Raw genomic sequence first — 24,670 nt, 5'->3', positions numbered from 1 at the left:
CTTTCCTTCCGCCTTCCTCGGCTCGGATTCCTGACGCGGTCGCCACCCCCTTCCCCTCCTCTCCTACTCCGCATTGTCTTTCTGAAGCCACCCCCCTCCCGGAGCGAGTCCCCGTTCCCTCGCCCAGACTCCCAGGCTCGCACACACTCAGCGCAGGCCTCTCCCCCTGCACACTCCTCCCTCCGTCTCTCCCCCCTCCCCCGCCCCTCTCCTCCTCCTCCTCCTCCTCGTCTCCCTCCTCCCTCTCCCGGCGCCCGAAAGGATCATTGTTAGCCACCCCCGCCCCGCCCACCCCGGCTGTTTATTTATGCAGACGTCACCGGGCCGGCCCCGCCCCCCGGCATCTCATTAAGCGAGTGTGTTCCTCTCTCCCTGTCAATAATCTCCGCTCCCAGACTACTCCGTTCCTCCGGATTTCGATCCCCCTTTTTCTATCTGTCAATCAGCGCCGCCTTTGAACTGAAAAGCTCTCAGTCTAACTTCAACTCACTCAAATCCGAGCGGCACGAGCTCCTCCTGTATCTTCGGCTTCCCCCCCCTTTGCTCTTTATATCTGACTTCTTGTTGTTGTTGGTGTGTGTGTTTTTTTTTACCCCCCTTTTTTTATTTATTATTTTTTTGCACATTGATCGGATCCTTGGGAACGAGAGAAAAAAGAAACCCAAACTCACGCGTGCAGAAGATCTCCCCCCCCTTCCCCTCCCCTCCTCCCTCTTTCCCCTCCCCAGGAGAAAAAGACCCCAAAGCAGAAAAAAGTTCACCTTGGACTCGTCTTTTTCTTGCAGTATTTTTCTGGGGGGGGCGAAACTTTTTGGGTTTTTTTTTTTTTTTTTTTGGTTTTTCTTTCTCCTTCATTTTTCTTCCAAAATTGCTGCTGGTGGGTGAAAAAAATGCCGCAGCTGAACGGCGGTGGAGGAGATGACCTAGGCGCCAACGACGAACTGATTTCCTTCAAAGACGAGGGCGAGCAAGAGGAGAAGAGCTCCGAAAACTCCTCGGCAGAGAGGGATTTAGCTGATGTCAAATCGTCTCTAGTCAATGAATCAGAAACGAATCAAAACAGCTCCTCCGATTCCGAGGTAGGAAAAGCCCCTCGGGCTGGTGGGGTTCTTAATCTATTTCCTGGGCTTGGCAAATGTTGCTTAAAGGGAAGAAATCGGGGCTGGGGGCGGCGGCGGAACGCCGCGGGGCCGGGCGGGCGGCGTGTGCGTGTGGTGCCACCATTGCAAAAACTTGTAACCCTGTTTTTCTCTCCCATCCCAAACCCCCCCACCTCGCTGATTCTTTTTCTCCCCCTTCTCCCCCCTCTGCGTGGCGTTTGCCCCTCGCCCTCCCCACCTCCACCCCTCCGGGAAGGCGGAAAGACGGCCTCCGCCTCGCTCCGAAAGTTTCCGAGATAAATCCCGGGAAAGTTTGGAAGAAGGTGAGTACGCCCCGCGCGCCCCGCAGCCGCCGGGAGCTGTCCCCCGGGCCCGCCGCCCCGCGCGCCCGGGCCCCGCGCCCCGCTCGGCCGGGCCTTCCGTCGGCCCGGCCGGGGCGCCCAGCCACTTGGGGCACTTTCTAAAAAGTTTCTCCTCGCTCTCTCCCGCTCCGCGCGGCCGCCGCCGTCCCCTCGCTGCCCCGCCATGTTAGCGGCCAAGAGGCAAGATGGAGGGCTCTTTAAGGGGCCACCGTATCCCGGCTACCCTTTCATCATGATCCCCGACCTGACGAGCCCCTACCTCCCCAACGGATCGCTCTCGCCCACCGCCCGAACCGTAAGTGCCTCCGCGCGCGGCCCCCGCCCGCTGCCCGCCCGCCCTGGCCTCCCGCCCGGCCCCGCATGCGGCCCCTGCCCTGCCCTGCCCCCTCCCTCCCTCTCCCCTCCCTCCCCGCCTCCTCCCCTCCCCGCCTCCCCTCCCCCTCTTGTGGCCCAGGCAGCCCGAAACTCTCCAAACTTTTCTGCCTTTTGTGGACTGGATTTGTTTGCACTTCGCCATGTTCTTGCTTTCAGTTTGTTGCCTCGTGATGTTGGGGAGACTCTTCTTTCCAAGCAGGGCTTTGTTGGTTGGGGGGGAATCAGAAGAACTTTTTTTTGCGCTCTGATTCCCCCCGCCCCCTTTGGTGGTGGTGTTTGTTTCTTCACCCTGGGAAGATGACTGTGTGGCTCTTTCTTTTCTCCCTCTCCCTCTCTCTCTTTTCCTTCCCTCTTCTGTGGCGTCTTGGGCTTTCCCCGGTTAACCCCTTGGCTGCCGCTGCCGGGGACTGAGTTAATGGGCTGCGCCCGACGCGCGGGGTAGAGTGGATTGTCCTCCAGGCGCTGGACTTGAGAACTAGCGGGCGCGCGGAGCCCGGGGCCTTGGAGAAGCGCCTCGCCTTTCTCTTTCGGCCGCTTATTTGTTTAGCTTTCTAGTGGCGGTGGCTGGCTCTCAGACCTCCTTCCCTTTTCCCCTGGAAGGTCACGCTTCCAAGACTGGTCCCACTGCAAACTTGGGGGCTCTGGGCTTCCTTTACTGGGGCCACCTCGCAGGGCCGCGAGCGCCCTGGGCGCCGTGGCGGGCTCGGCTGCCCGGCGCGCTGGCTGCGGGCTCTCCCGGGCCGCGCGGGGTGGAGAGGCCCCTGTGGCCGCGGGTTTTGGTTTGTATGGAGCCGGGATGGCCTCCTCCGAGCGGACTTGATGTATTTCTAGGGAATTTTGGTGCCTTGGGATTTATAGCGGGATCTGCGCTCGCCAGCTTCCGAGAAGGCCCTCAGTGGGCCCTGGGGGGCCAGAGACCAGGTTGTGCGGGGCCCAAGGGTGTATAGAGGGTGAGGGAGGCCGAGGGCTCCTTTCCTTCAAGGGATTGGGCTGCTGATCGCGGGCCACCCAACTTTGGGGGGCTCCAGGGCGGCGCGGGTGCCAGGCTCCGGGGGGGGCGCTTCCCGCGGCGTGCGTCCCGCGCCCCCCCCGTGACATTTGTGAATAAGGCTCACCCTCTTCCCCGACAGGCCTCTGCCCCCTGCCCTCGCCTTGAACCCCCTCCCCCCATCCCACCCTCCTCTAAAAAGCCTGGATTACGAATCTCTAGACGCAACCTCTAAACGTTTGTGCCCGGCTTCTCGGGATTGTCATTTTGCACCCTCTCTGGTATGGTCCCCCTACCTCTTATTTACACTCACTTCTTCTGTTTTATTTTCTTTTTCGGTAACTCGAGATAGCAATTTGAAATAGTGTATCCACTGTTCAGCAGCCGTGGAATCGGTGCTAATGGCCGAGGGCTTGCCGGACGGGAGTCGATCAGATCTACAAGTGTTTTTAAGCATTAAAATATTAACTATCAGGTTTGACTTGTTTTTTTGGGCCCTGGCAAAAATGGCAAGGGCATGCTAGACCGGTCATTTTTTATGGCTAGGAAAGAGAAATAATTATTACCCTCCCTCCCCCTCCCGCGCTCCCAGGCTTCTGCATGCTTGGGAAGCTGGGAGAGCCTTTCAGCCCGACCTCCTCCTGCAGGGCCAGTTCTTTCAGGCGGCGGGGGCCGGGCAGTGGGGTTGCAGCTGTAAGGGAAACACAGTCCGGTTACGTTGTATTTTTCTTGGGAGCCTGTGGGCATCCTGAACCGGGAGTATTCGGCTCAGAATCGGAGAGTTTGTGTAATAACCAAGCCGACCAAGCGACATTCCAAAGTAACCCTGAGAATTTCTTACTCTCCTCCCCTCTCCCTACGATGGAAGCCTCTCTGGTATTATTTTAAAGTCCACTTAGCCATCTGAAAGGCCATCTGAATATTGAGCTTTGATGGTGGGCTTGCTGGCCTTCTTGACTCTTTGCAAACTCCTGTCTGTGACCGCTGGCAATATTGCCGCAGGATCTCCTGAAACTCCAACAGTTGTGTTGCGCTGTAATTAGGAAACAGGGAAATTGTTAAAGGTAAATAAATGATTTCCCGGTGCGAAAAGGATGGCTCCCGACAACCCGTCCCCTTTGTGGGCATTGTAGGAACCCTCGGCGTCTAGTTATTTTAATTGTGGACATAGCGGGTGGCCTGATGCTGTGACATCAGATGGAGTCTGAGAAGACATTTCTGAAGTCAGGAGGCAGTTTTAGTATTTGCGTGTCAAACATCAACAGACATCTTTAGTGTGCACAGGCCCTTCCTCCTCCTATCTGTTACCTGGGTTAGCTGATGTGCTCCAGAATTAAGGTTATTTAAGCTGGTAAGTAGAGCCATGGAAATGAGGCTGAGAGGCTGTTGTGTGTCACTCCTGACCTCTTCGATCAGAGGGCCGGCTTGCAATTCCAGATTTGATACAGCTGCCGAAGGAATCTATAGGCAAGATAGCGGTCTTTTCATGCTCATCTGAAATTCTTAGTGCTTCATAGAGTGTGTTTTTGAGGGCAAGGTGTAAAGACAAATTAGCTGTATGTTCTATTCTCTTCCGGACCCTCCTTGGTGGTGGTGTTCTTTTGCTACATTTTCTGTTAACTTACGAGTGTACCTGTAAGCAGTTGCATCCTTTAAAAAGCAAACTCTTTGGATTCCTGATTTCTGCTTTTCTTTTTAAGAACATAAAGAATTAAGGAGTATCATTAAATGGGCTTATGATGAATAATATTTTATCTCAAGAATAATGCTTTAATTGCTGGAGACGCCATAAAGCTTGATAGTAATACTTTTATTTTAAAATGACAAGATTTCTGCATCACATTAATTTAGCCTTTGATACAGTAAAAGGAACAGCTTTTAAAAAGACTCGAATACAAAAAAGCATTAAGGTGAGAGGTCAGGTTGGGTAGACGGGAGGTGACAGAAGTGCAAATATTAGAATTGTGGTAACATTTGTATATACCAAAGGTAAGAATACTGTTACCATATTAAAGTAGATAGGAAAGAGTGGTTTTACACTTCTTTTTCCCTCCTGCCAAATGAGAATATGGGATACGGTGGCCGAAATTCCAATTAGGTTTGAAATTCTTTTTAAGGGGTTGATTATTAGAGCTTTCACATCTTCTTTCATCCAAAGTTGTTTGCTTTTCAGCTGAAGCTGTTTGCTACTAGGTTGAACAAATAAATAAGCAGCATCTTGAATTCATTTTTGAACTTGGAATCCAGCATTTAAAGGAAACCAAGAGGGGCCTATTATTCATTGGGGTTTTATTTAGCCGGGCAGCAACTTCTCTTTCTGCCTGGTGAAAAATGGATGTTTTCTCCTCGCTCAAACAGCATAATCCTTTCTAATACAAAAGATTTAGACCTCGGAGTGTGAAGGGTTAATGGTGGTCCTTCCCCATTGTCCTCCTACCCCCCACCTTCACCCCTGATTGTTTTGACAACACTTTTCAAAGTGTGACATTCCAAGCCCCTACATAACAATGTAATATTACTGTAATTACACAGGTCATTACATTTTAAATAGAGAACAATAAAATGCTTATCGCCCTGAAAAAGAACAGGTGTTCTTGCCCTTCTTTGGTATTTATGCTAATTGTTTTTCATCTCCTTCAGAAATATTTATGGCAAACATGTTTAGATTTCAGTCTCAATGCAAAGTATTAATTCCGTGCTAATCTTTATAGGTTGGGGTTTAATGTCTGCAGTTTGGATTATGGGCTCAACATTCACCCAATAAGTCATATTTTAATGATTATAAATTTAATATGCCAGTGCTTTGCAGTTTGTTGAAGTGAAAGCTTTCTGAAATCCCAGAAACAAACTATGAGGCAGTCGGGAGCCTGGAGTGTTTTTATCTGGAAGAAGTGTTTTTGGAAACTTTTGACTGCTGAAGGGAAGTAGCTTTCACTGATGCCCCCTATCTGATTGAGAAAAGATTTGGAGGAAAACAATCCCGGCTCTGGCTAGGAGTTTTCCACCTTGATTTTAATTTTACTGATATGGATTTCATTTAGGGTCCCTGCTGGAAGCTGGTCAGCTTTCTGTTTCTTAGCAAGCTGTGAAAAAGTTACAGGAAAGTTTCCGGGGGCTGGCAGATCAAGAATGCTGTTCTGTTAGCAGCGCAGGATAACTGCAGTTCTGCACGCTATTAAAAAAATATTTGCTTTAGAAAACCAGCATTTTAATAGTTGCACCAGAGGCTGTGCTTTTAAAGATTACAGTAGAAGTCTTTCCAGGTTTTGAACGCCTCCTCACATCCCACGAGGTGCCTGCCTGCATACGAAAAGCGCCTAGATTTCTTGGTGGAGAAATGTTGGTGCAACTTCTCTTACGCATGCACAGGGGGTAAACTAGAAGGTATCTAAGAGGATTTTGCATTTTGTCAGATGTTTCACAACAGGGGCCCCCGAATCACATTAAAAATGCACTGCAGAGAAAAGACAGCTGCAGATTTTTGTGTGGACCTGTGTTTCTGGACCATGACTAAAACTCCGAGGACCTTTTCCCCAGCTGTCTGGAAGTTCTGTGGAAGTTGGTTTATTGGCAGTTAAGTCTGAGGCAACCTGGATTTAGCAGAGGCTCTCTCTCTCCTACACAGGAAATAGATGACATTATATTGGGGGGAGGGACAAAACTTCAGGCAAGGAGTGATTTACTCCTTTATTGTTTTTTTAAAACATGGCGTTGCCAAATAAATAAGCACTTTCCAGGGAAGTAGGTGTAAGCTTTTTTAGTCTTGGTGAGTGGAATTAGATAATATCTTTAACCACATTTATAACTGTTTCGAGGTGACACATTTCAGAAGTTTTGAGAAGGAGCGGGGTGAATCAAATTCTTGAGGCTTTTATTTTTGAAGGGGGTGTGTGTTGTGGGCGTCTAAGTTTCTTCTGGCAGTGGATATTGGCAACCGTGTAAGTAAATCTTCAACTCTGACTTATAATTGAGCACCTTTGTGAAGGAAATGGTTAATTTTACAACCAAAGGCAAACTTGCACCTCGACAGGTCTGCTGAAAGAAATGTGCCCCAGTCCTTTGCTGGCAAGCGCCACCGGGTCATAAATCCACAGGCTTTATTTACAGCCCATAACACTTATGAATGTTAAGATATTTGACGCCACGTTGGCCTTATAATATTCAAGGTCCGCAGACACTGGCAGTAGCTCAGATTTCTCTCACTAATTATAAGCAATGAGATGGGGGTGGGGTGTGGAGAGCCCTTCGCAAAAGCTGCCCTCTCCCCTCCTCTGACCCCCATGCCTACAATCTGAGCTTACTGAGACAGACACCCCCTCCTCCTTTGGCAGCTGACTTGTACTTTTCCTCCAGGCTATTGTTACACACATTTATAAAGAGCACTTTCAGTAATGGAAATTCAGTTGGGTGGGTGGGAGGGGCTCGGCACAAATGCCTTTTTTCAAAAGCAAAGTTGCTCTAGGTGTTTGCATCTTTTTTCCTTTTCTTCTGGCTTCTCCCTTTTTCCTTTCTTTCTTTCTTTCTTTCTTTTTTTTTTTTTTTGAGACCCTCTTGCCTATATTGTGCATATTTCCCAGAATACTTAAAGAAACCTGATACGGGAGACGGGTCTTTAATTTATACGATGTTCCACTGAGCTGGAAGGGAAAATACACACATTGCATAGTGCGCTAGTTAACGTGAGGGTTTAAAAAAAAAAAGTGCCATAGAGTGAGGAGAGTTGATTAAAAGAATTAATAGATGAGAAAAAAAATCCAGATTTACCTTGGGAGTGGGAAGGCCATTCATTTGGGGAAAGTGCAGTGGTATCTGGGGGAGGAAGCACAGAAAAGTAGCAGGGGAGGAAGAATAAATGCTTGCCTGAGAAAGATTAGAAAAGTGTAAGAAGATGGGACAGAGATTTGGGCTTGAGGAAATGGCTTGATTGAAATTAGGGATTAGAAGTTTCTTACCGAGAGGTAGAAATACTATGGGTGGGGGGTGGCTATTAACAACTGTATGGCTCTGCTCAGTAAAGACTGGTCGCAATCCACTTTTCACCCAAAAAGCTCTATCCAGCGTCAGATAGTCTTTCATGTAAGTTATTGTGTGAGGAGCTGGGGATGGGACATCTGTGGTCAAGACCCCGATGTGACAGAGAAGGCCAATTATCCTCCTGATTTTAATTCATTCTTAAAAAAGTGGGCTTTCTAGTGTGTGTGTTACAAACTGACCACCTGGTAAAGGGGGAGTGGGATTCTGAGGTGTGTGGGTAACTGTTGAGGGGGGTAGGAGCTGATGGTGCTGTCCTTGCTGGCCGGATCCTTCCTTCCATCCAACCCAGACTTCAAGACAGAGGCTGAAAGGTTTTATTTTCTAATCAATGGAATGCAGAAACTTACTAGCCCTCAGGGACAGATATGAATCCCTTAACAGCTCATTACAAAGATGGGGCTGTGGGATCTTTGAACGGGTTATCAGCCCTGGTGTTCTTCGGTTTTCCCAGGATAGGTTTTTTCTTCCTTGGGCACATCTGATTTCAGGCTGGTAATTCGTCTGTAATATTTTATTCTTTTCTTGTTTTGTTTTTGTTTTTTCGTCATGAAGTAGCCCCAAACAGCTCGATCTACAGGGGGAAGGAATGGTTACTAGTGGGATCAGCTCTGAAGGAGTTAAAATTGCTTGCTAAAGTTTGGCATCATGAAAATAAATTTGAGGCCTGGTAGACATTAGTAAGGCACAGCACATTTACAGAGCTTAATTAGTACGAACTGTAATTGTTCATGGTCTGCCAGAAGAAGTAATGTTCAGGAAAAGTGGAGTCCTTCTCTTGCAGTCTTTAGTTTGAAACCGATAAATCACTTGCATATTTGTGTAGTGATTCAAATGGAGCTAAGACCTCTCCCATCCCAACATGTGGTAAATTGTAAAGTCAATGAATTGCAGATGTAGGCTACAGTGAGATTCTCTAAGAAAATGCAGAATGAATGGGAAAGAGTGATGCTATAAATATTTACTGGAGACGATAACTAGGTTCTTGCGTGCTGGACCAATTATGATGAACTAAATATATTAGCAAAATGCTTAAAAAATCGAGAGGATTTGTGTGGGTCTTTGGGTGGGTTGGTTGGTTTGGGAAAGTGAAATAAAGGGCACTATGTTATTGTCGTGTCAGTTTTATTAAGCCTGAATCACAATGGCATACCCAGGGAAGGACACATGCAACCCACATTAATGCAAATTAATTCGTTATGAGTTGCAGCCTGTGACTGCTAAGTGGAGTAATGATGGGGCATCATTTTAAGAGTGTTAGTGTAGCAACTTTTAATGAAAAATGCTGTGTTAGGAACATGTCTCAGCACTTTAGCCCACGTGTTTTTATATGCTGGAAATGTGTTTTGGACAAGAGCGGGAAACTTGCTTAACTTTATTCTCCCCTCCCCCAAACAGTTTAAGAAATGTAATTATGTTTTGATGTTTAAAGAAAATCATCTAATTTTCCCTCAAAAAAACCAGTCCAAAAATGCCCATCACCATAACCAAGTTCGACTTCAACTTCTTTCTTTCTATTTTTTTTGCAAGAGACTGCAGCACAAAGTGGAAAAACAATGAATGTAGCATCCCCCCATAGACCTATAGATATAACTTTATTGAAGTGATTCCCCCCCCCTTTTTTTCTTCTTAGAGGATTTTGGTCTCAGGCAGTGTTGCAAGTCAATACTTCTTTCCCCCAATGTGAGTAGGTGGATGTGTATGAAAGCTGTAAAAGTTAATGATCATTCTCTGACTCATAGCTGATGGTTTCAGGTTGAGGAAAAGAAAAGAAAAAATTAATGAGGGTAAATAGACATTTGATGGAACGTTGAGACAGTGGGAGAGATTGTTCCTGTGTCTAAAGGCATGTGTTTTGTTGCAGCAGAATTTCTGAAGGAGAATGCCAGGAAGTGAAAAGGGGTTGCCTTTGTTAAGTTGTTGCTGTAGGAGGGTACAGATGTTCTGTGTCTGGATCTTTGCAGGAATGTTTAAGCCTCCATACCTAGCAGTCAGTGCTGGCTTTGCCTTCCCTGTGGAAACTAGAAGTCCCCTTGGCATCTTTTAAGGGGGCGGGCAGGCACCCAAAGGCCTGGTCAGAAGTTTATTTCCCACTAAATGTAAGAGGCTCCCAGCATAGGGCTGGGGGTGCTATGTCTCTGTCCTGCAAAATGACTGGTGACTTAAGAAAACGTCTTAGATATTTAAGCCTCTCTTCTGCCTTTTATGCTAATGACATGGAAATTAAACTTCAAGTGCCTCACGGTGATAGCTACAGGGGAGAGGAAGGTGGACCAAAAAATCCCCCAAACCAAAACCGTTTAGGAAATGAATCTGAATTTCTTCTTCTTTTTTTTTTTTTTTAAATAGAAAGCTTGGTGATTCATAAAACTGGAAATAAAGCAAATGCTCCCCGCTCTTCCCAATTTAGTGGAATGAATAGGCATACAAAATTAATCTTCATCCTACTGGAAGTTTGAAACCCAATGTAGTGTTTCAATTCTTTTAGTCGCCTTTGAGGATGAGATCTCTGTGATTGCAAAAGCTGTTTCCCTTTTCTCCCATCTCTGGGTAACTCTGATGTCTTGTATCTGAAACATCAAATTTAGGGCCAGTAGTAGTGATTAGAAATGAAATGAGAGAAATCAAGATAGGACTTCTTGTTAAGGGAGGTGGTTGATCATAAAATGTTGGTTTTTGAATTGCTGGAAAATGTAGGCAAGGCTGTGCTGAGCACCACCGCATCTCCATGGCTCTTCCTCCGGACCAGAGGGGGCTGGGTCACGGTCACCGGGAGGTGTTCGACTGGGTGGTTGGGTGGGCTTGGCCACTGTAAACAAGCACACAGGAAGGGAAGGTTTGTTTTGTTGAGAGTTTCACAGGAAGGCATGACATGAAAAGTACCTTGGAGTTCTCATTTGGTGCTGCTTCAAGATGCCTGGGGAGGGGCGGGGCAGGGGGAACCACATTGAGGGTGTGCTGCGGACCCAGTGTACAAGAGCCACAGTTGCTGGATGCGGAAATGACGCGCAGTGCTGCAGGTGGCTAAAGAGCAGGGGTGGTCCCAAGAGTCCAGGCCTGGGGGAACCTGGTTCTTGAACTCAGATGAGCCTTAGATCGCCACCTAAGATCTCTCAAGCGCCCCTCATCTTCCAAAAGCAAGCAAACAAACAAAAGCACAAAGGGCCAACCCTCTCTGGTTCTTTCTTCTAGCTTTTTACGGAGATATAAATAAATTATTGTTCCAGTTTAGAATGCCAAGTTTTTACTGGGTCCTTGTATTTTATGTTTGTCTTAAAAAGCTAGACTATAATGAACAAGGCATCTCTGTGTTCTACAGGGATGGAAAAAGCAGTATTTAAAGGGTGTGTTTTAGAAAGGAGTATTTGGGAAAAGAGGGGGTGGGAACCCAAAGGAGAAACGAGAAAATTGTAAGTCTTCGTCGCTGTTGCTGGGGGGAAGTTTAAGCTCAAAATCTCTCCAACACAGTGGGTACTGGCTGGGAGTGAAGAGCTGATTGGAGCTTGTACTGTGTGGATTTATGAGCTGGTGGCAGTTATTCTGTGTGCCTGGATACCTGAGGAGGGGAGTTGCATTACTTGGGGATGTTAGATTGGTGTGTGTGAAGGTGAAAGTAACTTTGTCCTACCAGATTCTTAAGGACCTTGCAGCTGCATTTTTACTGTCTTAATTGTAGCATTCTCTCTGGGGTTGTGTTGTTGTTTGGGTGGTGATGAACATGAGGATTAAGTGTGGAACCGGACAAATGGAAATTGAATTTGGATTAGCCACAGTTTCATTAATTTATTGAGAAGGCCGTGATTATATGAAATTTTGTTTCCACGACGTTGACTTAGTTATCAGGTGTCCATTCGATTTTAATTGATGATAGGAGATTTCTGTGGTTACCCTGAGTGCAAGATTGCCTTAGGGCTCCGCAAGGTTTGTGGGAAGAAAAGCTTGGACAAGTTTCCATTAAGCTCTGAATCAGGCAGTTGGAAAATCGCAGCATAAAACCGGCTGAAAAGGGGGACGAGGTTTTTAGTGTTGCCTTCTCTCCTGAGCAGGGGAGTCCCCCGCTCCGACAAGAGCTGCTCTCAGCCAAGAATTCCAAACTCGCAGAGGAACCTATCCCCCGCACAAAAGTTGTTTTAACACAATGCAGAATTGTCACAGTAATTAGTGCGATCTCCGCTTACTGACTGGCAGTTTTCACAAAAAGGACAGGGGGGCCAAGGGGGCAAATTCATCTGTCTTTTTCAGTGACTCACTTTGGATGAACTGCTCCTGAGTGTGTGTGTGCGGGGGTTGGGGGGTGCTGTGTGCGTAGGGGGCTTATTTCAGTGGCTCAGCCTTTATCTTTTGTTGTTTTAGGGAGTGTGATTCATTACTCTGCTTTGACAGGTAAAGGAATATATATATATTTGGCCCACCTTTATTGTGCCCCCTTTTAACTTTGATTAGTATTGTTTGGGAACGAGCCGACTCCTAATATATGTACAGGCAGTGTGTTTTTGTTTGTTCACTTGGAGCAGATACAGTGATCTCAGAACCCACTATATCCCCAACTGGGAACGGTACAGCCTTATCCCATGAGCAGTGTGCATTTAGGCTACTTAAAAAATTTCATTACTACTGGGTTGCGTTTAGTTTGAGTTGGTTCAGAAGTTCTTATGTGAATTTCTTTTTTTCCCCCCCAAAATAAAAACCTGTATAAACTGAATAATTTTTCTTGCAGGGAGCAAGATACACAATAATGGGGTCTAAAGAACTGCTCTACAGGAAGGTTCTGGTAATAGTAATCGTCAGTGGTGGTAATGGCAATGGTTTGCTATAGTAATTCAGGTCTGTGTTTGGAAATGTAACTGATTTGCCTATTGCTGCGAGGGAGATGGGCAGGGGTTTCATAGGACCGTGTGATTCTTCATCAGTTGTTCGTTTATGGCCAATTAAAATGCATTTTCAGATATTGTTGAGATCTTTTAGTGTTTGTCGTATTGTTTATAAAATAAGTCAGCAGATGGTGTTTGTTTTCCCAGTTGGTAGCAGCCCAAGATTAATAAGTACTATTTGGGAAAAGAAGAATTTGGAGAGGCCTCTTGGTATTCCTTTTTATTTGGGGCTACCCGTTTCTTTAATGGTAGGTCTATAGGGCTTCAGAGGGAAAGGCCCAGGAGAGACTTTAGCCTTCTGCTGTGGAGAGTCTGGGTGAACCAGGGATGTACCTTCACCCAGGGGCCCCCAAATAGGTGGTCTTTAGAAAACTCAGTGGCTCTTTGGCAGTGGTTGGCCCCTTCTTTGGGGATGTGTGGATTCCTAGAGTGCGTGCGGGCTGCAGAGCTGTCCTGAGCCGTCCTGGGACTGATAGCTTAGTCATTGTGAAAGAATGTATAAGGCATCGAGTGGCCCCTGAATTCTGCCTGCCACATTTGTTTTCCCCCAAAGAGAATTGTGTTTGAGGGTGAGAGCCTAGTTCTTAGAACTCTGGGGGGCTTGTACCTTTGCAGTCTTGTGGCTTCTCACATCCTTTCTCTCCCAGTCTTTCCCTCTTGCCTGCGTGTCGCAATTCTGATGATGTTTGCAGCACACAGTTAATTTTTCTGCAGCATCTTGCTCAGCACACTGGCTTCCTTTATGTCTTAATGGGCGTCCGTCTTTCCTTTTCATGTCATTGATCCTCGCTCCTGGCCCCCTCCACCCCCCTTTTGCTTATTGAATAGGTGTTTTTTTATTTTTTAAACTTTAGATTATTATGAGCATCTTATTTATAGCAACAAGTAAAAATACAGAGGTCTTGATTGAATGCCAAGGCTGCAGTTCAATCTAGGAAGGTTTGTCTGCTATTCATAAACTGCTTAAGATGTTTTCTTGTAGTTTGTGACATAAGCAGAACGCTTTGATTTGGTTTCTTTCTACAGCTCTATTTTCAGTCCGGGAGCACACATTACTCTGCGTACAAAACGATTGAACACCAGATTGCAATTCAGGTAGGACATGCAAGAGATCCCGAAGCTTGATTTGTCAATGTGTAGGTCTCTTGTGTCTCTTATTCTCCACCCCTCCCCCTGACCTAGGTGATGATGATGGTGGTGATGATGGCCGCGTGGTTGTGGTTGATTCTTCGGGGGAGGTTGGAAGCAAAGAAGAAACAAGAGCAGAAGAAATGCTGCTAAAATGATTTAAAGATAGGGAAAGAAGGAGAAGCCTGTGTCTTTTTGTTAAGAGCATCTTGATCAGGCATGATGGGCCCACAGACCCCCTAGCTTGGCTACTGTTTTTTGCTTCAGGAGGGGTCTTAAATTGGGAGTCACATGAGGTGACAGAATGTGAATGGGAAGAATTAAGGGGGGTGAGATAGGAGAGGAGGCTGTGTGACAGCCAGAGAGTTGTTTCCGGTGGATCAAAATCATGTTAAGTGGTGCTAAGAATATCACTTTTGACCTGATTGTTCTGAAATGTTGATTTCTCTGGGACTTGTTGATACATGACACTGGAAGTGCTGGGAGGGAAAGGCGACGGATCCCAGCTTCTGATGAGTGTCCTGTTTCCTGCTCACGTAGTACTTCCATTCTCTTAAATCCAAAGGCTAAACAAATCACAGACTAATATAGACTCAGAGCTGAACTGATGCCAACGGAGTGCAGTAGTGGAGGGAGAGCAGACTAATACGATTTTCGTCTGTCTGCCTGGCCTGGCCAGGATGGATGGACCTCATGGTGTAACTAATGGTGCCGAAACTTCTTGAGGCCTCTGCTTCTGGGTTAACCCTTCAAGGGGAGGCTTTTGAAACCTGCTGTTGGGGCATTCAAGTCTGGCTCTGGGGTCTTCTCTCCTTGGAAGCTGGTGTCGCATGGTTATATCATTTCCGTTCTTCCCTTGCTCCCTTTCTTGCGGTTAGCCCTTGCAGATAACTTGTGTGTGTGTATGTGGTCCACAGCCATATCGCATCTTTGTAGCTGTGCTGTTTCAAACCTGCCTCTGTCTGGAGAAGACTTTCCAGTAGCCCTTTGCCCCAGGTACATTGTGAATTATTCCACCAGTGAAAAGTAGGACTCAGCAGACGTTGTTATTCGGTGGAGCCCCTAGTATTTTGTACTCATTTCAAGGTGACAGTAACTTATTTTAAAAATATTTTGAGGGCTTCCCTGGTGGCGCAGTGGTGGAGAGTCCGTCTGCCGATGCAGGGGACACGGGTTCGTGCCCCGGTCCGGGAAGATCCCACATGCCGCGGAGCGGCTGGGCCTGTGAGCCATGGCCGCTGAGCCTGCGCGTACGGAGCCTGTGCTCCGCAACGGGAGAGGCCACAGCAGTGAGAGGCCCGCGTACCGCAAAAAAAAAAATTTTTTTTGATTCCTTCTACAGTCGTGCTGCTGGTCCATGTGTGTATTTTAGGGGAAAGTGCGACTCTCGATAATGCTCCTCCACCCCCAGATTATTTCCAAGGCTGGTGGATTTTTTTGTTTTTGTTTTTGTATTTTTTGGCCGCACTGCGCAGCATGTGGGATCTTAGTTCCTCAACCAGGGATCGAACCCGTGCCCCCCCTCCACCCCCCCCCCCAGCATTGGAAGCATGGAGTCTTAACCACTGGACCCCCAGGGAAGTCCCCAAGGCTGGTGTGCTTGCTGGTACTCTCCCTGGGGGACCCTTCTTCCTTTTGATCAACAGCACAGTGAATGTTGCTCCCAGAAAAGGGTATAGACTCAGGGCTTGGTTGGAGAACAAGCCCAAACCCTAACTCTTGATGAATGGATGATGAACAGTGTCCTGAGGCCTGCTGCATCTTGTGAAGGGCTGGAAAATCCTGTTGCCTGGGGTATGGGAATTGTCAAGGTTGAATAGCATCACGATCCCTATCTTGGAGTGGAAAGGCTGGCTGGGGCCATGTCACTGGGAGACCAGCCGAGCCCAGAGTAGCTGTTTTGTGTCTTTACACCCGTTGCTGAAGTGTCCCTTGTTAGGCCGAGCAGTTCGTCTTTCTCCAAACCACCTGGCACAGTGTGGGCCGTGTGAAGCGCTTTCTCAGGAGGGAGATGGAGTAAGTTACAGAGCTCATTGTCTGGAGGACTGAAACCATTACTACTCGTCCATGAACAGGTAGTATTGTTCTCCCCTGCTTCTGTCTGCTAAGGCATGATGCCCATGTGGGCAAACAGAGAGATATTTTATTAGAGCCCCAGCACCACCATGCTTTGAGGATTCATTCTCCCCCAGTCTCTGCTACACCAGGATGAGGTCAAAGCCACATGGCATCTAGCTGTAATTTTAGTTTGACCATCAAAGGATAAATGGCGAAACAAAATGAAACGAAAGAAGCAAAGGGGAAAAAAAGAGGAAACCTCAGACACAATAAAATTGTTCCCAAGGCACATGGCAGCTCAGTAGCAATGTGAGGGTGAGAGGAGAGGGTGGCCCCGCTTTGGTGTGGAGGAGAGCGGATGTTTGCCCTCTGCCTCATTCTCCAGTTTAAGGCTTAGATGCAACGTGATTGTCAGGGCAGAATTTTCTTCCCTGGAAATTTAAAACTGTTTAACCTTAATAGGTACAGTATTTCAATCTGAGCTGAGCTGGTTGCTTTCCTAAGCTATATCCTGAAATAACCTAGAGTAGTATGACACCGTGCATCCCATGAGATTCCTCCCCCTTTCCCTTCCCATCCCTCCTGTAATCTCAGGACTTGGCCAGGTGCAACATTTATATGAATGGCTTCTGAGTGATTCTCTAGACGTGTCTGTCATGTTCTTCTAAAAGGTTTGGACACAGTATCAATGATGTGTTGGGATCTTCCCACTTTTGACAATCTCCTAACTCCTCTCAGTTTTGAAAAGACAAGAGCAACACGAAAGCCATATTTTCCCTAAATGGTTAACACAGTATAATTGGAATAAAAATTAAAAGACCTTTTTTTTTCAAAGACATAGATTAAAAAAAAATATTTATTTTATATTTATTTCTCATTTTTGGCTGCATTGGGTCTTATTTGCAGCACACGGGATCTTTGTGTGGCTCTTGGGCTTCTCTCTAGTTGTGGTGTGCGGGTTTTCTCTCTCTAGTTGTGGCGCACGGACTCCAGAGTGCGTGGGTGGCACGCAGGCTCTCTAGATGAGGAGTGTGGGCTCAGTAGTTGTGGCACACGGGATTAGTTGCCCTGCGGCATGTGGGATCTTAGTTCTCCTACCAGGGATCGAACCCGTGTCCCCTGCACTGGAAGGCAGATTCTTTACCACTGGACCACCAGGGAAGTCCCTCAAAGACATAGATATTTAATTCTATTGACTTGTAGAGAGTTTTATTGAGATATAAGTACAGCACAGTGCACAGATCCTCAGTGGAGAGATGGATGAACTTTTACTTTTTGTGAACATCCGAGAAACCATCACCCAAATCATTATATAGAATGAGGTTGGAATGCTTTTTCTGTACAGGGCCAGATAATAAGTATTTTAGGCTTTGTAGGCCAAACAATCTCTGTGGCAGCCTCTCAATTCTGCCATTGTGTGTGAAAGCAGCCAAAAATAATACCTACGGGAATAGCTATAGGTATAGCTGGGTCCCAATAAAACTTTATTCATAAAAACAGATAGTGGCTGAATTTGGCTCATAGGCTGTAGTTGGCTGGGCCCCGAAAAGGAGTATTACCAATTCCCCTGGGGTCTCAGTTATTCAAAGCTTCCCCCGACTGCTGACAAAAATTCTCACCCTGGATTAGTTTCATCTATCACCATGGATTAGTTTTGCCTGTTTTTTAGCTTCTTAGCAATGGGATTGTGTAGAATATACCGTCTCATGTCTGGCCCTACTTAGCGTTATGTGTGTGTTTCATCCCTGTTATTGCCTGTAGCATAGTTTGCTCCTTTTTATTGCCATGTACTATGCCACAGTGCACGTGTCCTTTCTGTGCTTTTGGATATTTGGATTGCTTCCAGTTTCCTGCTACTCTGAGTATAAGGTTATAAGTATAAGGCCCTAGTAACATTCTCACCCACATCTTTTGGAGGAATATGTGTGTTGGATTCTGTTGTTCATACTAGGAGTGGACTGGGAGAGTGATATGTGTGTTTAGCTTGCATCGCCCTTTTGAGAGACTTGAACACTGGATTTCAAATGGTATCTTTTGAAATGCACCAGTATAGTGGTTGTTGGGTGTGTGAGTGGCACACAGGAGGGGGAGCAGTAAAAGATCTGGGTGGGGGGTTTCCCTGGTGGCGCAGTGGTTGAGGGTCCGCCTGCCGATGCAGGGGACACGGGTTCGTGCCCCGTTCCGGGAGGATCCCACATACCGCGGAGCGGCTGGGCCCGTGAGCCATGGTCGCTGAGCCTGCGCGTCCGGAGCCTGTGCTCCGCAACGGGAGAGGCCCGCTCACCGCAAAAAAAAAAAAAAAAAAAAAAAAAAAAAGATCTGGGTGGGATCAGAGGCCAGTTTGCCCAGCTCCAGTGCACGCCCCTTCACGCACGGCTTTGCTTTCTGGCCCCAGTGGGAGCTCCTCCCACTGGGGCCTGTTTCTGGAAACTCCTCCCACTGTCTCCATTAACCCGGAAGATATCCTGCAGGCTGAGCGCAGAGGTGGACCCACTTTGCAGATGCCTCCCAGGGGTGCCCTGCAGGTGATTGTGGATAAACGTTTAAGCACTATCCCCACTACCTCCCTGAAGAGAGCTCTTCCCACACTCCTTCCAACCCCAAGAGCAGTGTTGGAATTAAGGTCAAGGTCCACAGAAGATGTTTCCCTTGGTTTTCAGAAGGGCTGCTTCAGAACCAATTAAGCCTTTGTTTTAAGAGTATTTTGGCCAAAGGTTGATGTTTTAACACCAAGTCAGATGTGATTTAGGAAGAAAAACTCCACACGCAGCAAAAACAAACTGTGTAGACCTTTCTTGGTTGTTTTTCTTTTCAGATGTGAAGTGGTTTGCTTGTGTGTGTCTGTGTGTGCGTGCACAAAGACAGCTAGGAGAGGATCCAGAAGAAATGGACCATTTTATTTGTTTACACAGCTGAGCGGTGGAGATTTTGTAGTGGGTGTTGCTTTCCCTTTCATCCTCAAGGCTGCAAGCTTCCATCTGAGTTCTCCCAGCCCATACCATTCTGCTTGGTCTTAGAACTCATCCGCCATGATTCACTACGGCCTGAGGACCTTCCTCCAGGGCCTGGGTGCTTTGTGGAGCCAGCGAGAGAAGGATACAATTTGGAGAGTGTCCTGTCCCCTCTTGGTCCTTTATTCTTGAATGTGAACTTGACACTGAGTCTTGTCCGAGTCTTAACATTGTTAAGATTCTTGAGGTGCTATGGCTCAGGGCCCATCTCTTTGCCCCAGTAGATCCTTGGTGTTTGTGATAAAAATATCCAGAGAATTGTACCAGCAGGTTTGGGCAGGATGTTTGAGGGTGCCTGGCTTTTCCCTAGTTCATGTTTCAGAGGGTCGTCTCTTGTGTTCTAGGCCCTCCCTTGCTCCACAAGTTCCCTGACCTTTCAGGTTTCGTGAGGGTTTGCTATCTCCAATGAGGAGCAGATCTGGGCTAAGAGGGAGAACGTGCAGAAGCCAGTTCTTCATACAGTTCTTTAGTCCCATCACCAGACTGGCTGTGAGGTTTCATGTCCACTTTCCACAAAGAATGCTGTGTGTGTGTGTGTGTGTGTGTGTGAGAGAGAGAGAGAGAGAGAGAGAGAGAGAAAGAGAGAGAGAGAAAGAGACAGACACAGATGTCATTTCACTAGAGTAGTTTGACAGAGCCTCTGGGTGCCAGTTAACGTATTCAAAAGGTTCATTCACTTGCTATAGTGGTGCATTTTAGCCTAATTGTCTAATTTAAGTCCATACCTCAGAATGCTTGTTCATTCATTCAGAGATATTTATTGTGTATCTAGTGTGTGCCAGACCCCTGGGGAGTTCGTCAGTGAGCAAAACGTATCAAGGGAGCTTCAGTTTTGGTGATGTTTTGGATGCTGATTTATAAGCACCCCACCTCCCTTGGTCTGACTCAGTAGGTTTTGGATACAGTCCGGGAGTTTTCATTTTTAATCAGGGTTCTGATTTTTGCCTACTGGAGTTTTGGAATTGTTGCCCCAGAAGCTTCTGAAATCAGTCAATTGATCACTTATCGGCTGCTCAGTCATTTTCGCTTGCTGAGTAAAAATTAAGGGCTGGCCAAGTACTTGAGGGGGATAACTTTTTCTCATTTTGAGTGAGAAACTAGACTGCCCTTAGGTTCTGATGAGGTTTTTTTTTTTTTGTCTTTTGCGGGACAAAGGCCTCTCACTGCTGTGGCCCCTCCCGTTTGGGAGCACAGGCTCCAGACGTGCAGGCTCAGCGGCCATGGCTCACGGGCCCAGCCGCTCCGTGGCATGTGGAATCTTCCCGGACTGGGGCACGAACCCGTGTTCCCTGCATCAGCAGGCGGACTCTCAACCACTGCGCCACCAGGGAAGCCCTCTGATGAGCTTTTGAGTCCTTTCCTTCTCCCTGGTTGTGGGAGGAGAGCCAGATACTTTTGTAAGGCTCAAGAAGAGGGATTTCTTTGTTTAGGAAAGAGTGGCTTGGGCAGTGATGTGCTTGGTCTTAGGGGTCAGAGGCAATAACAACAGCTGATAGCAGTAGCAGCTTCTGCTCATTGAATTCTCCCAACGCATTGGGTCTGGTGTTAAGTGCTGTATGTGAATTCTTTATTGATTCTTCATAACAACGCAGAAGGAAACCCAAATGGTGTAGCTACTCTTACCACCATTATCCCCATTTTGTGAGTCAGGAAATGGAGACTCAAATACGCAAGATATTTTGCACATGGTCAAGGAATTAGGATTCAAAACTGGGCTGGAGAGAGCCTGTACTACACAGCCTCATGCTGACTACTGTCTGTTCAGAATATAAGCTCAGCAGGGTCTGGGGGTTTTTAAAGCAATGGCGACTAGCCAGCTCTCTGGGGTCTATACAGAAGAATCACCTGGGAGCCGCTCAAAAATACAGAATCCTGGGTTTTAACCCCTTGGAGATCCTCATTCCTCAGGACTAGGTCTACGTTTCACAGCTTTGGGCAAGCATCACCTAGAAAGTGCCTGGTGGGTTTGCTGAGATGCACATTTGTGGCCCCACCAGAGTTTCAGGTTCTGGGTAGATCCCGCCATTTGCAGCTTTAACAAATTTTCAGGTAATATTGACGCCGCTTCTGTGGCGACAGCACAGAACCTTTGAGAACCGGTGGGCAAGGGCAGTATTTCCCAACTCTGGCTGCACATTACAATCCCCAGGAGAGCATTAAAGACAATGCACCGGCCTGGGGGGATGCTGGAATCCGAACCCCGTCCCACTCTGGATGGTTCTGATGCATGTAGCTTCATGAGAACAACTGCTGTAAAATCTTTTGTTTGTTGGCGTATTTTGGCTTGACTCTTTCCCTGGGGGAGAAGAGACTGGTTGCATTCGGAGTTCTAAAGGATGTCTGTTCAGTGGTAGGAGTCTCTCTTTTGAGAGCATTTCTTTAACAGGTGATCTCAGTGATGGTCACTGTCCCCTGAGTTAGTACCAGTGTGAGAAGGGGGGACTCTGCTGTCATATGCAGGGGGCTGTGGGACCCTGAGGCTGAGGGGCCTGGCAATCTAAGTGCTGTTCACACTTCCCTGTGCTGTGAAAATGCAGATGTGGGATCAGTAGTTCCAGGCTGGGGCCTGAGATTCTGCGTTTCTGACTCACTCCCAAGGGATGCTGATGCTCTTGGGCCCCAGAACACTCTTGGAGTGGAGCAAAGGTAGAGTCCGTTTTGAAAGGCAAGGAAACTGAGGAGCAAAGAGGCGAATTGGTTTGTCTGAGGTCCCACCACTTGGTGGAAACAGGGCTGCGACAAGAAGCCAGGAGTCCTGTTTGGCTTAACGTCCATCTTTCAAGGAGAAGTTATCTTCTTGTCCAAGACAATAGCAGTTGCATTGCATTGGCCAGATAAAATAAAACCATCTCATTTTTACTTACTGGTTTTTAACTTCTGTCTATTCTAATTGTATCATTGTATTTGTATAAGTTGAAATATTTGTATCTTTTCATTCTCCACCATGTTAAGGCACTTGGGGCCCAGCCTGCATGGCCTGTAAGAGGGCTGGTGAGGACGCAGAGAAGTTCTGGTGTCTTTGACTAGAACAACCGGAAAGAATGGAAACAACTGTTCTATCAGCCATCTGTGTCCCCCATATGGACCACAGCCAGTAGGTGCAGAGGTCTGGTCTGTGGCAGTCAGCTGGTTGTATTTTCTTAGTAACTTCATTTTATTTTATTTTTTATTTATTTATTTTTTGCAGCTATTTATTTATTAAAATTTTTATTTTATGTTGGAGCATAGTTGATTAACAGTGTTGTGTTAGTTTCAGGTGTACAGCAAAATGATTCAGTTATACATATACATGTATCTATTCTTTTTCAAATTCTTTTCCCATTTAAGTTACTACAGAATATTGAGCAGCCTTCCCTGTGTTATACAGTAGGTCCTTGTTGGTTATCTGTTTTCAATGTAGCAGTGTGTACATGTCAGTCCCAAACTCCCGAGCAGTTTGTGGGATCTTAGTTCCCCGACCAGGGATCGAACCTGGGCTCTGTCAGTGAAAGCACTGAGTCCTAACCACTGGACCGCCAGGGAATTCCCAGTAACTTCATTTTATAAGTTGCACTTTATAATAGTATATATATATATTTTTATAAAGTCCCTGAGAATCATGGGGACTTTTAGCTAAGCACAGACATTTCTAAGTGGGTTATGGCTGACTTTTGCAGGCTTATCAAGCTTAGCATTTAATTTGTTTCTGGAGTTGGGTTTGGTTGCATGGTATCACATCCTGGTCAGACAGATAAGTGGTTGCAATTTGTTTTTAAACAGTTTACCTTGGAATTGCAGCATACTCATCAGTGAAACAGAAGCGGCAGTTGACCATTCTTCCTAAGGGTTCCACCAAACCCCCTGGGTGGTTGGCAGTTTAATATTTTAATGAGTAATACATTGAGATTTAAAAAATACCAGAGTAGGCACAGGTACTATATATTTATTTATCTATGGCATGTTATAAAAAGAAACATTAGAATCAAATATTTGTGGACTCTTTGAAGCATCTTCACAAAACCCTAGTTTTTTGAGGTACCAGCTGGAAAGACACTTGGTTCCACCAGCTTCTATAACGATTGAGGCCTGGACTGGAAATTTGCATGTCTTTGCGGGCTGGATGAGATAAGACGGCTTAGTGCAGGCTTCTCCACCTCAGCACTATTGACATTTTGGGCCGATGATTCTTTGTTGCACAGGAGACTGTCCTGTGCATGGCAGGATGTTTGCTTAGCTCCAGCCCTGGCCTCTCCCCTCTCCCCTCTCCATGCTACTAGCACCCAACAAAAATGTGACAGCCAAAAACGTCTCTAGATCTTGCCAGATGTCCCCCGGGGGGCCCAGACTGCTCCTGGTTGAGAACCACAGGCTTAGTTTTTCAGCTTCAAGTGGGCACCCTGCCACTGAAGCCCTAGGAGCATTACCTTTGCATTTTAAAGGGATTAGGTACAAGAGGAGGTGGGCGGTTCAGCGCATATGCTTCTGGAGTTAGATAACCTGGGTTCAGGTCCAGTTTCTGCCAGTGTCTACCTACTAATTAGGTAAATTAGTTATCTAATTTGTAAAATGGGGGATGATGCTAGTTTCCAGAAGGTTGTTGGGAGACGAAATGAGATGAGGTCTGTGATGAGGTGGGTAGGGCAGTGGCACGCTGCTTGATAAATACAAGCAGCTGTTTTTAACCACTGAGAACTATGTGAAGTACTCATTTGTAGATTTCAGATCAGCCTTATTCCGTCATGCACTGTATATTTTTTATTTCCTGTCAAGAACACCACACATGATAAATTTGATGACGTGGACTATCTTTGCTGAGTAGCAAAGATTTATGAGTCCTGTTGGTTGCTGTTTGCATTTCTCTTATGTCACTTGAAAATCCTGCCTAGTCCTTGTAACATTTGACTAGAATGTAAGCTCTTCTGAGGTGTGTCTTACTCATCTTTGTATCCTTAGAGCACTGTGTAGGAACGCCTGGGACATAGTAGGTATACAGCAGGGGTGTGGATGTGTTTAAATACTGTATACTGTGGGCAGAAAGGGAGCAGAGAACATAAGTTTGCATTTTTTTCATACTAACCTCTTTCGGAACATGAGAGGCCAATAAGTATATTTTTCTGGTACTCAACCAAATAATTTGAGATAGGCCTTCAATCCCCGTGTAAACTTAATATTCTTTCCCAGGTATCTCATATTTTGATTTCAGCTCTCCTTCAGTGCATGAATTTGTACCCTGTCTTAATGACTATGGCACTGCTCAAACAATGCATAACCATAGTTGGACTGGTTTATATTTATGTGATTATCTTCTAATTTTCAAGATGCTTGGAGGTTAGTTGGTTTTTAAAAGAAATATTAGCTTTTTGTTTTTCTTTAAATGACAAGTAGTGTTACCCATTGGATTATAACATTTTCTCCGACTTTGACAACTGTCATTAATTCCTGCAGGGGACTTAGCAAAAAAAAAAATTTAAGCACCTTCCTACTTGTAGATGGATGAGCCTTCACAAGCAAATTCATTCCTTTCTATTCCCAAACCTTGTGCCTCCTTGAATTTTGAGGTTGAGATGAAGCACTAGAATAAAAAACGTTGGTTGACAGTCAGAAATTGTCCAAGGCTTGAAAGTGGATGCGTGTGTGTGGTTGTAGCCCATCCTGGGGCGGTGGTGGGGGACTAGAGGATTCTTTTCACCAGAGCTTTGGCGAGGCTGCCCCATAGGGAAGATAGTCTTGTGTCAATAGTTTTTAAGTTGATTCAGTAAGCATTGTT

General features: G+C 46.4%; 1 protein-coding gene across 27 annotated transcripts in view; it reads left to right on the top strand.

Annotated features, from left to right (window-relative positions):
• The first annotated feature begins 397 nt into the window (after window positions 1-397).
• TCF7L2 (transcription factor 7 like 2) overlaps window positions 398-24,670 on the top strand; it is a 200,085-nt gene continuing 175,812 nt past the window's right edge. For 15 of the 27 annotated variants that reach the window (XM_060099333.1, XM_060099480.1, XM_060099324.1 and 12 more), the window contains exons 1-4: window positions 398-1,079; window positions 1,357-1,423; window positions 1,633-1,757; window positions 13,754-13,822. In XM_060099333.1, the coding sequence (XP_059955316.1) occupies window positions 891-1,079; window positions 1,357-1,423; window positions 1,633-1,757; window positions 13,754-13,822 (450 nt within the window). In that variant the 5' untranslated portion in view covers window positions 398-890. The remainder of the gene's footprint in view (window positions 1,080-1,356; window positions 1,424-1,632; window positions 1,758-13,753; window positions 13,823-24,670) is intronic. The other 12 variants (XM_060099361.1, XM_060099489.1, XM_060099369.1 and 9 more) reach the window with 1 other exon arrangement.

This window comes from Mesoplodon densirostris, chromosome 1, assembly GCF_025265405.1.
Source record: "Mesoplodon densirostris isolate mMesDen1 chromosome 1, mMesDen1 primary haplotype, whole genome shotgun sequence".
NCBI lineage: Eukaryota > Metazoa > Chordata > Mammalia > Artiodactyla > Ziphiidae > Mesoplodon > Mesoplodon densirostris.
Note: the sequence above shows the minus strand (reverse complement) of the source record. Positions and strands in the feature narration are given on the sequence as shown.